The sequence below is a fragment of the Cynocephalus volans genome, chromosome 17 (genome assembly GCF_027409185.1).
Source record: "Cynocephalus volans isolate mCynVol1 chromosome 17, mCynVol1.pri, whole genome shotgun sequence".
Classification (NCBI taxonomy): Eukaryota; Metazoa; Chordata; class Mammalia; order Dermoptera; family Cynocephalidae; genus Cynocephalus; species Cynocephalus volans.
Window position 1 is genome coordinate 657,039 of NC_084476.1, and position 10,563 is coordinate 667,601.

The window sequence follows — 10,563 nt, forward strand, 5'->3', positions numbered from 1 at the left end:
AAGCTACAAGCCAGAAGCTTTGGCAGAGTCCTCATGGTGTTAGGTCTTTAGGCTCACAGAATGCCAGAGCTCAGAAGGCTTGGGAGCCTCCACCCAGATTTCAAAGGATGTATGGAAAAGTCTGGGGGCCCAGGAAGAGATCTGTCACAGGTGCAGAGTCACCACAGACAGCCTTCACTAGAGCAATGCCGAGTGGAAACGTGGGGTCAGAGTTGCAGCAGAAAAACCCCATAAGCGCCATGTCTAGTGGATCTGTAAGAGCAGGACCGCCATGGAGACCCCAGACCTGTGGAGCTACCAGAGTGGAACCCCAGCCTGGGAGAGGTGACGTGTGGCCTGAGACCAGAAAAGCCACAGGAGCAGAGCTGCCCAAGGACTTAGGACCCACCTCACACCAGTTTGCAGAGGACATGGAACATGGAGTCAAGGTACCTGATTCACCAGCTTTGGGATTTGATGCCTGCCCTGCTGGGTTTCAGACTTGTTTGGGACCTGTCATCCCTTTCTTTTTGCCGATTTCTCTTTTGGAATGGGAATGCGTACCCTACGTTTGTCCCACCATTGTGTCTTAGAAGTAGGTAACTTGTATTGATGTAACAGATGGGACTTTGAAATTTTAAGTTGAAACAAGTTAAGACTTTGGGGATGAAATGAACGCATTTGCATGTGAAAAGGGACATGAGTTTTGGGGGACCAGTGGTAGAATGCAGTGAATTGAATTATGTCCCCACAAAACTCACTGGAGCTTGAATTGTGTCCCCCAGGTTTTACATATTAGAAACTTAGCCCCCCTGTGACTGTTAAGAGGTGGGAAATCCTATTATGGTCATTGAAAGGTGGAGCCTTGAAGAGGTGATTGGGTTGCAGGACCGTGCAGTAGCGAATGGATTAAAAATGGTGCTCAGGAGCGTGGTTCTGAGCTTTAAAAGAAGAAGAGAGTCTGTCATGTCTCTCTCTGCTTCCACCATCTTGCAATGTGAGACCTCTGGGTCACTGTCACCACCACCAGATGGACTCTGGACTTCCCAGCCTCAGAAACTATAAGCAATAAATTTTTTCTTTATAAAACACTGAGCTCTGTGCATTTTGTTATAAGCAACAGAAATGGACTAAAACAACAGCCTTCCACCTCCCTCCTGCCACTGTCCCATTTCTCTGACCCACTTTGCTGCGAAACTCCCTAAAAGATGAAAGAGGTGCCTGCAGGTACTCGCCAGACGTCCCCTGCCACACGCCCAGCCACAACCCCCGCTGCCGTCCATGCTCAAGTCGCTGCTGTGGGGGGACATCGCCTCCCTCCTGAAACACAGTCTACGCTGAGGGCACGCTGCTGACCCACCCAGCTCGCTGGCTAGCCACCACCTGCCAACTCCGGGGTGCCCTGGGCTCAGTCGTGGGCACCTTCTCTCCCACTCTCCCCATACCCTGTGGGTTCTGTCTGGTCTCAGGCCCTGAAGGTCTCGACACTCCTGTGTCCCTCAAGCGGCACCTCCAGCCACGGCCTCTTCTCAGAGATCACGTCCTTCAGGCCCCCGCTCAAAAGTAAACTTAATGCTGAGGCCTTCTCTGACCACCCTACGCAGCACAGCCGCCCTAAGCCGCACTCTGCACTGCTCGCCCCGTTTCCTATGCAGGAAGCAAATCCCAGTGCTCATCGCCACACTCGCTCACGTGCCGGGTCCCCATGCTGATCAGCCCCGCGGTGCAGCTGTGTAGGACACAGGGACGGACCATGCAACAAGCAGCACACCTGAGTGAAGTGTGGACCCACCAGAAGAAGAGACAGAGGGCCAGGGAAGCCGCCCAGGCGTCCCCAGCAGAACTCAGCCCGGGGCAGGGCCAGTGTGTTCACTCGTGTGTCCTCAGCACCTGGCAGAGGCTCAACAAATAAATGAGCGAGTAGCGAATAGTGGGTCAGTGGAGGGAGCCTTGGAAGAAGGGCTAGACAGACGTACAGACAGACGTATGCACAGAAGGGCAGATGACGGATGGGCCAGCAGGTGCGTGGGTAGGAGGATGGAGAGAGGGACGGCAGGCAGGATGAGCAGCCGCCCTACCCTTCTTCTCTACATGGCCTGAGACCCTTTGAGCCTCGTCCTAGCAGTGAGCTGGGCTCAGGCTGGGGTGAGTCCCTGGGACTCCCCACATCAAAGCACTCTGCACCCCAGGCCCACTCTGCGGGGAGCAGGCAAAGCCCCCGACCCATACAGCCCGACTCCTGGGACCAGAATCTCTCTTGGGCAAACTACCCTGTGAGGCACAGGAGTGGGCCAGGACCTCACCCCGACCCAAGAGAACAACAGAAAGTCCTGGGTGGTCACCCGTGGACTGACCCAGCTGGGAGCAGTGTTCATAGCTGAGGGTCTGGGCTCCCCCATGGCACAGATGGGCCCACGAGGGCAGGCACACCTCTACCAGCTGCCATGCCCCAGGAAGTGCCAACATCTCTCAGAGGTCTACAGGGTCCCTCAGAGGCACCCCTCTGATTTGTGTAGGACCCTCCAGCCCGGGCGGTTAAGACCCACCCCATACCTTACACCTGCCTCCCCAGGGCTGCAGGTGCCCACAAAGTTAGAGCCGATCGCAGACCCAGACACACCCCAGACTCACTAATACAGGTCCTGAGTCCTAAGCAGGCAGGGCAGAGACAAGAGGGTGCCCAGGCCAGCCTACTGAGGTGAAGGGGCTTCCCAGGGCAGGGCGGAGCCTGGGTCCAGCCCTGCACATCTCCACTGCCCCCACACTGGCCTCAGCAGCAGAGGGGCCCTGCCAGCCTCTGCAGAGGAGTTGGCCCTCACCAGGCAACAGGCCAGGGTGTCGCCTGCCCCCGCAACCCCAGCCTCCAGCCCTCTGAGCACCAATTAAATCCTGATTCAAAACAACAAAGTAACTAGCAACCCCCACCCCGGCCCGCTCCCCCTGGGACCGCAGCTCAGGAGGGTCAGGGCGAGGGCTCTTCCCTGGGTTCCCCCTTGCACACTCACAGGTTCCCATGTCCCCATGGGCCCCACACAGGAGCAGCACAGTGGCTCTCCTGTGTGACTCCGGGCCTGCATGTGAGCCCGGGGGACGCAGGTCTCCCCCACCTGGAGGTTCCCCTCACAACCCAGCGTCACCTCCAGGGGTGAGATGCGGAGCGAGAAGGAGGCTGGAAACCTTCAGCACCAACACCAGCTCTCCTCCTGCAGACACAGAGAGAGACACAGGGCAAGGCAGAAAGACGCAGAGAAACAGAGACGTGGAGAGGCAGAGAGACAGAGAACGAAGCGGAGAGGAAGGGACACGAGCGTCGACGAAGAGAAGACAGAAGCAACAGGGCAGGGGGCTGGAGAAGCGGGAAGGAGACAGACAGGCAGGTCTCGGGACCCCTGGGATTCTCTCACTGGGGCTCCCAGGGAGGTGAGCCCACCCTAACCTCACCTCTGCCCAGGAGTGTGACCAGCCGGGCAGAGGCATCGGCCCAGCGTGCCCACCCTCATGAGGCCTCTCCTGCTCCCAGTGGGGGACCTGGAGCCGGCAGGTGCTGAAAGACCCAGGGCCCCGCCCAGGGCTTGGCGCGGGCTGCTGCCGCCTTCCCTCCCTGCCCCCAAGCGGCCCAGACGCTCAGCACCGTGGACAGCACCCCCAAGGCAGGGTCCCGCCTCCGCCACCAGCTCCCATTGGGTCCAGTTGACACCACTTAAGCGTCAACAAACCACTGACTCACCAGATGCTCACCACCCCCTCCTGGGTGCCCGCCCCAAGCTAGGCTCTGGGGACACCCTGAAAAATAAGGCACTGTTCATGTCCTCAGGGACTTGAGTCTAGAGGGAGAGAGATGTAAACAGCTACAGTGGCTCCTGGACACCCCTGGGAGTGGGGAACTAGGGAGCTGCCCATCCTCCGAGGGACACTCTCTACCAGCCTCCCCCACTCTAGCCCCCACGGGTGGGAGTCACCAGTGGGGTGGAACACAGGTCTCCACAGGGCCACAGAGGGCTTTCCATAGATTCCGCCCCAATGCCAAACATATGACGGCATCGCTGCACCCAGAAGGGCTCGGAAGCTGCCTGATGCTGGCATGCTGGGTGTGCCACAGACGGCTCCGGGCCCAGCCTTCGGAAGGCCCTTCCCCAAGCCTCGTCCTGAGAGCACTGCCCCCACCAGCAGGGGCCGGTCCACAGGCTGCTTCAGCAGCAAGAGCAGGTGGGGGGCAGGCCCCCCAGGACTCACTCTGAGGGCCGTATTCAGGAGGCCAGCTCCACTGAGCCGACTGATTCTTCCCCACATGCAGGGAGCCCATGGAGGCTTGAGCCCCTGACCCAGAGGCTTCCACAGTTGCCTGCTTCCTCCGTACCATCAGCCCCAAGCCCCTCTCCACACATGCACCAGGCAGCCCTGGGCGGTCACTGGGTAGCAGATGGAGGCCCCGGCCACTAGCACCACTCCCTGGGAAGCAGTGTTCTGGCCTGAAGTGGGGCCCACTCTCTCCTCCCCAATCTGGGCTCTGAGCCTCCTGGGGACCACAAGGCCCCCAGGGAAGAACTGGCTGCCATCCTTGGCCCAGGAAGGGGCCTCTGGGATTTGGGTCATGCAAACAGGTTCTGTGGGAGCAAACTCCCCACGCTGTCACTCCCTCCCCCAGAGCAGCCAGCCCCAGCTGTCAGCCTCTGGCCAGAGAAACAGGGAAGGGGCCTCCAGCACTCATCAGACAGCTGCAGCAAACGAGGCCCAGAAGGGCAGGTGCACTCCAGCCTCAGCCCCGCCCGCCCACCTGCAGGTTGTTCTAGGTTGTTCTAGGAGTCACAAGCTGGTAGTCACCAGGATCCATTTGAGGAGGAAAGTGGTGGGAGGACATGCTGAGTAAGCCCCTTCCAGGGGCTAGAAGCTGGACACAGGCAACACACAGGGCCCCACCCAAGGGCAGCCCCACACTCTGAGGTAGAGGTTTCCAGGCGACCTCCTCAGCAGGGAACGAGGCTCAAAGTACCAAGGACCCTCCTAGGGCACAGGCTGAGCCCCACCTCCAGGGAAAGTTCCTCACCAAGGCAGACCACGATCCAGAGGCAGCTGGCTGGCTCACGCCAGGTCACCGGGACCTGGTGGCCACTTGCCTGTGGGCCCTATAAGCAAACTCCCCTGAGGACAGATTACTGCATGTCTGCCTTTCAGCAAAGAATGCAGCACAGACACCTCTCAGAGAGAAGCGATCCCCCATCGCACACGGATGGCAATCAGAGACTTCCCTACCCTCGTCCACCTCAGGCGGGGCCGTGGGGGATCACCAGCATGGACACTGCAGCCTGTCCCGCACCCGGGCAGACAGCACGCACCACAGCCTGCATGCACAGGTACACCCCAGAACCCAGCCACCTACCCCGTAAGGACCACCACAAAGTCCATGACGTTCCAGCCATTCCGCAGGTATGAGCCCTTGTGGAAAACAAAGCCCAGAGCGATGATCTTGATGCCGGCCTCGAAGCAAAAGATCCCGATGAAATAGGGTTCCGTGTCATCCTAGAAGCACAGAACAGCGGTCACTACTTCCCCCACCCAGTGCAGCGGTGGCCAGGACGGCAGTGGGGACGCCACCCTCCCTGTGTGATGGCCACGGCCCCCGTCCGGAGTCTGACCCTCCTGGCCCTGCCACGACACCCGCAGATGTCTCCAATTCAGCATTTGCATCACTGAGACTGTGTTTGCTGGTCTGTGCACGTTCCCCTAACGGTATGTGCTACTGTTCACACAGCAGCAAGGTCCCAGCAACGCCGGAACGTGCCTTCTGCTGCCCACCCCAGTATCTCAGCCTCTGACCCACTTCACAGAGCAGCCAAGACCTTCCCTGCCAGAAGCGCACAGCAGGCTTTGCTTATGGGAAGACAGTACTACTGTGGTGTTTATAACGTAAGCTCCTGTGTTAACAAAGGTAACCCTTTAACACCCCTGTGGGGTCATCCCATCCTAAGGAGGAGGTAGGACCCAGAGAAGCCGAGGAGCTGGGCAGAGACCACAGCTCACCTGTGGCAGAACCGGGCTCAAACCCCGTAGCCTGTGGGTCTGACCCTGGGCTCTGGCCACAGTGCAAGGTGGCCTCGATAAAGCTCAAACTTCCCGGACTCCTCTTATGCGCTTATGTTGGAAAAACAGAAACAGAGAAGCAAGAGCTGCAGCTCCGAGGGTGCTGGAGCGATGAGGGCTCACGTCTGTGAGGGCCCCAGGGCAGCGCCACGGCACAGTCCGGGCCATGCCTGAGACCCGTGGGGCGGGCTCAAACACCAGCTTAGACCAAGATGCCGCCAGGCCTCGGGGACGCGTGGTGCCCAGCTGGGAGCAAGGCTTCCACAGCTAGAGCTTGAGGAAAGGAGCTCAGGGTGGAGGTAACGATGTGACCAGAGGAATGAAGACAAAAGTCCCTTCCTGCACTCCAGGCTGCACCGCAGCGAACAGTTACTGAGCTCCGAGTGGGGCCAGGCCCTTCCAGCGCTGAGCAGAGAGCACGTGCTGTGGAGCTTGGGGTGGAGGATGCCACGTGAAGACGCGGCGTGGCAAGTGCCGGCGGGAGGGAGGCGAGAGAGAGCCTCTGGGCACAGGCGAGCCCTGGGGAGCTGGGCCCGGAGGGTGGGCCCTCGGACTGCTGTCTCAAGAAGCAGATGAAGGGCTGGTTGGAGGCAGCCAGCTGCAAGGGCCTCCCCTGAGGGTTTGCCCCCACGACCGTGGAAGCCATAGGAGGACCTGCCCTTCAGAAAGCTGCACTGCCCTGCCAGGGAGCGGCCAGGGCAACAGGGCCCGGGACTGGCCCCGAAGAGCCACCAGGCGTGGTGGGGGTGCCTGTCCCACAGCCTGTGCCTTCCTCCCCAGGGGGCCTGGGCAGCCGAGTGTCCGTCGGGCCAGGCCCCTCACCCTGCTGTCCTGACACCGACTCATGACGGGTGAGGCTCCTGAGGAGGACGCGCCTCTCTTGGCCTTGAACCTTTTGGTCTAGTTTAGTTGAGGGGCCTCCTCTCCCCAAAGGAAGGGGCTGCCGACCACCTGCCCCGGGGAGCAGCTGAGCCCCGGCCAGCACCGGTTTTCACAGTAAGTTTCTGGATAGAAAAGAGAGGAGCCGGCCAGACTCCAGAGCCGGCAGCTGGGCCGGAGGCGCCACCCAGACCCTTCTCCCAGCCCCACCCGTGACCGGCAGGCAGCTGAGGGCGGGCTGGCAGGGGTGGGTGGCCGCAGCCACGGGAGTGGGTGGTGTTGCAAGCTGGGGGTTCCTGCTAAAGGCAGCTCAGGAAGTTGGTGGGCGGGTGGGGAGTGGAGCCCCCAGAGCCAGGGAGCCAGGGAGGCCCCACCTAGGGTGTGGCTAGCGAACAGCTGAGAGACGCCTCTGCACCAGCCAGCCCTCGGCCTGTCTCCCAGCAGCACCGCCGACCTTCCGTCCATTCTAAGGGCCTTCGAGGGCTGCGCCTGCACATTGGACTGAGGTGAGCCAAGAGCTCCTCAGACCTTCAGGCCAGGTCCAGGGCCCGACACCTTGGCCCCCAACTCCTAAAAGTGCATCCCTCCCACCCATGGCCACAAAGCAAACCCTCCCACATCTGCCAGGCAGGAGCCCAAACATCAGGCTTCTCCATGCCTCCGTCACACCTGCCACCCAGCAGGGCAGCACAGGCCTGACCCTGACCACTGCACACCAGCCTCCCTGCCCCCAACCCTGGTCTGACCCCTAGGCTGTGTGCCCCTCTGTCCCTACTCCTGCCAGACGTCCTTGGAGATATGCATGCACCCTATGGCCTAACATTCAAGGCCACCTGCCGTAACCCCAGTTTCCTCCCACTTTCACCCTCTTCCTAGGCTCTGGGGTGGATGCTGACTCCCGGGACAAAGTGGCCAGAGGACCCACATCACCAGTAGGAGCCTGAGGCCCAGAGAAGGCGAGCAAGCCCATCAGGCTCCATGCCCGATTCCCCCACAGGGACCACGACTCACCTTTCACTTTGTGGTGTGGCTGGCTGGGCTGTCCCTCACACCACTCGTCCCCTGACTCCCAAGACCCAAACCCCAGGTGGCCTTTTGGGTTGTGCTCCATGAAACCTCCCTGTCCCCTGGCTGTCCACCCTGGCTGTCTACTTCCCTGCCTACTCCCAGTGCCCCACCCACTCATAGGCACCTCCAGGTCAGCCTCACCCATCACCGCTTCTGCACCACTGGGCCAGGTCCCGTGCTAAGCACCCAACAGGCCTCATCTCATTAGTCCTCATCTCCAGTTGGAGTTAGGGAAGCAGAGTCAGGGTTCAAGGCAAGAAGGAGCAGCCTCTGGATGCCCCCAAGAGAAGCCATGTCCTCGGGGACCTCAGGACACAGGCTGCTCACTGGACACCCATGCTTGCTGTTCCTCAGCCTATGTTAAGTCCACACTGAGCCCAGGCAAGGGGGCCAAAGCAGCAGGGGAGATGTGTGGGACAGGGTACATGCCTCAGCTTTGAAATGGTGCTCATCACCTGAAATGTCACCTTTCCCTCTGACCCAGTCCCTCCAGAGACCCCACGGTTGTCCTTCAAGTCTGCCTCCTTCTGGGCCAGGAGGACCATGGTCCCACCACCCTACAGAGACCCCCCCACTCTCACGGGTTCTATGCTTCAACAGGGGATACCACAGGGGCCTGGGGAGCCCTTGGCAGGAAGCTAAGGGTGGGCAGGAATGATTCAGAACGTCTGCAAAGGAATGGTCCCCACGGGAAGGGATGGCCCCCATGGGGCAAGGGATTCAAGCAGGGCCACAGAAGGTAACTCCAAAGGAGAGGTTCACGGTCTCTAGATTCATGGCAGCACCACAGGAACCAAAGGCTGTCAAAGCCCTGCAGGCAAGGGTGGCGGCCAGCCCAGCGCTCACTGGGCACTCCTAGAGCCTGACATTCCTGACTACACTGTGATGAACGCTTAGACCGAGGCCAGCGACACAGGCCTCAGTGGCCCGTTTGGGGTGTAGGGTGGCTCCTGGCACAGGGCGGGCCAGCTGGGGGCTGACCTGGCCTCGCAGCAGGGCCTGAGCCGGCCTCCCCAGCTGTCCTAGCCCTTGTGGGGAGCATCAGGGGCCCAAGCTCTATCCCTTTCCTCGGCTGAAGTCTCCTTGCCGAGGAAGCAGAGCTCGGGCACCGATGAGGACTCAGAGGGGACTCAGAGGGGACTCCGAGGGCTGCCTCCGCCCCAGCCCCGGCCCCAGGCTCCGGGCCGCCCACACTCACCAGCCGCTCGGACATGGGCGTCTTGTCCCCATCGGGGAGGTGCTGCTCCAGCGCCAGCACGATGCAGTTGGCGATGATGGTGGCCAGAATCATGTACTCGAACGGAGTGCGCGGGTTAAGGACTGGCCGGGAGGCGCCGGAGTGGCTGACAAGGACGGGGACCTGCGCCCACCCCTCCCCCCTGGGTCCCCGCCCTCCGCACGCCCGAGCGGCCGTCAGCACCGCGGACAGCGCACGCCCGGCTCCCGTGTCCCAGGGGCGGTGGCTGCGCCCCCCGAGCCCGGCTGCAGCGAGGACCCCGCGCAGGCGCACACTCGTGTCTAAGGGCACACGCAGCCACATGCACCTACACAGGCACGTGAACATACATGTACTGAACCCAGCGCGCACGCACGCGCAGCACCTGCAGCCAGGCCCGCGCGGGCGGCGTCCACACGGGGTCCCACCCGCAGGGACGCACCGCGACAGGCGCCCGAGACAGAGCCGGGGGGAGACGAGCCCTGGGCAGAGGGCCCCGCCCGGCGTCTACCCCGCGGCCGCCGCGACCACACGCGCGTGCACTAACACACGCACACGCACCAACACACACACACGCACACGCACCAACACACACGCACATGCACATGCACATGCACCAACATACACACACGCACATGCACATGCACTAACGCTAACACAGGCGCGCGCGCACCCGCACGCACGCGCACACCCGCGCGCGCCCGCGGCCCCGCCCCGCCCCCTCCAGCGCCTCCGCCCGGGCGCGCCCTCCTCCGCCGGGAAGGATATGGCCACTCGGTGATGCGCTTGGCGTATTTGCGGACGACGTTGTCCTCGCTGAAGACGAAGAGCGAGCGGTTGACGGTGAAGCAGTTCTGCTTGACCGGGATGGGGTTGTACAGCGCCATGGTCCGCGCGCGCTGCGCGATCGACTGCTTGTACAGCACGCGCTGGCCCGCGGGCAGCCCCCCGGGGCCCGGGCCGCCCGCCCCGCCGGCCCCGCCGCCCCGAGCCCGCTCCCCGCCGCCGGCGCCCCCATAGCGGCCGCCCAGCTCGTCCCCGAAGCGGACCATGGCGCCCGGGCGCCGCGCGCATCCCCGGCCCGGCGGCCCCGGCACGGAGGGCGCGGAGCGGAGCCGCCGCCGAGCAGCCGGGACGCGCCGCACCTCCCCGGCCGGCCGCCGCCGCACCCGGCTCCGCGGCCCCGCGCCACGCCCTATAAGGCGCCGGTCACGCGGCGCGGCGCAGCCAACCCGCGCCGGCCCCGCCCCGGCCACCCGCCCTCCGCGCGCCCCGCCCCGCGCGCCGCCGGACGCCGCGCCCGGGGGTCCCCGACGGCCGCGCCTGCCGCGGAGGGGCCGGGG

The 10,563-nt window shown here is 62.6% G+C and overlaps 1 protein-coding gene across 2 annotated transcripts in view; it reads right to left on the bottom strand.

Moving 5' to 3' along the window:
* The window catches only part of CACNA1B (calcium voltage-gated channel subunit alpha1 B), a 195,330-nt gene extending 185,058 nt beyond the window's left edge, over nt 1-10,272 (bottom strand). For both annotated transcript variants that reach the window (XM_063081919.1, XM_063081920.1), the window contains exons 1-3: nt 9,989-10,272; nt 9,203-9,308; nt 5,357-5,496 (exon numbers count right to left, since the gene is read on the bottom strand). In XM_063081919.1, coding sequence (XP_062937989.1) covers nt 5,357-5,496; nt 9,203-9,308; nt 9,989-10,272 — 530 coding nt within the window. The remainder of the gene's footprint in view (nt 1-5,356; nt 5,497-9,202; nt 9,309-9,988) is intronic.
* Nucleotides 10,273-10,563: the final 291 nt, after the last annotated feature.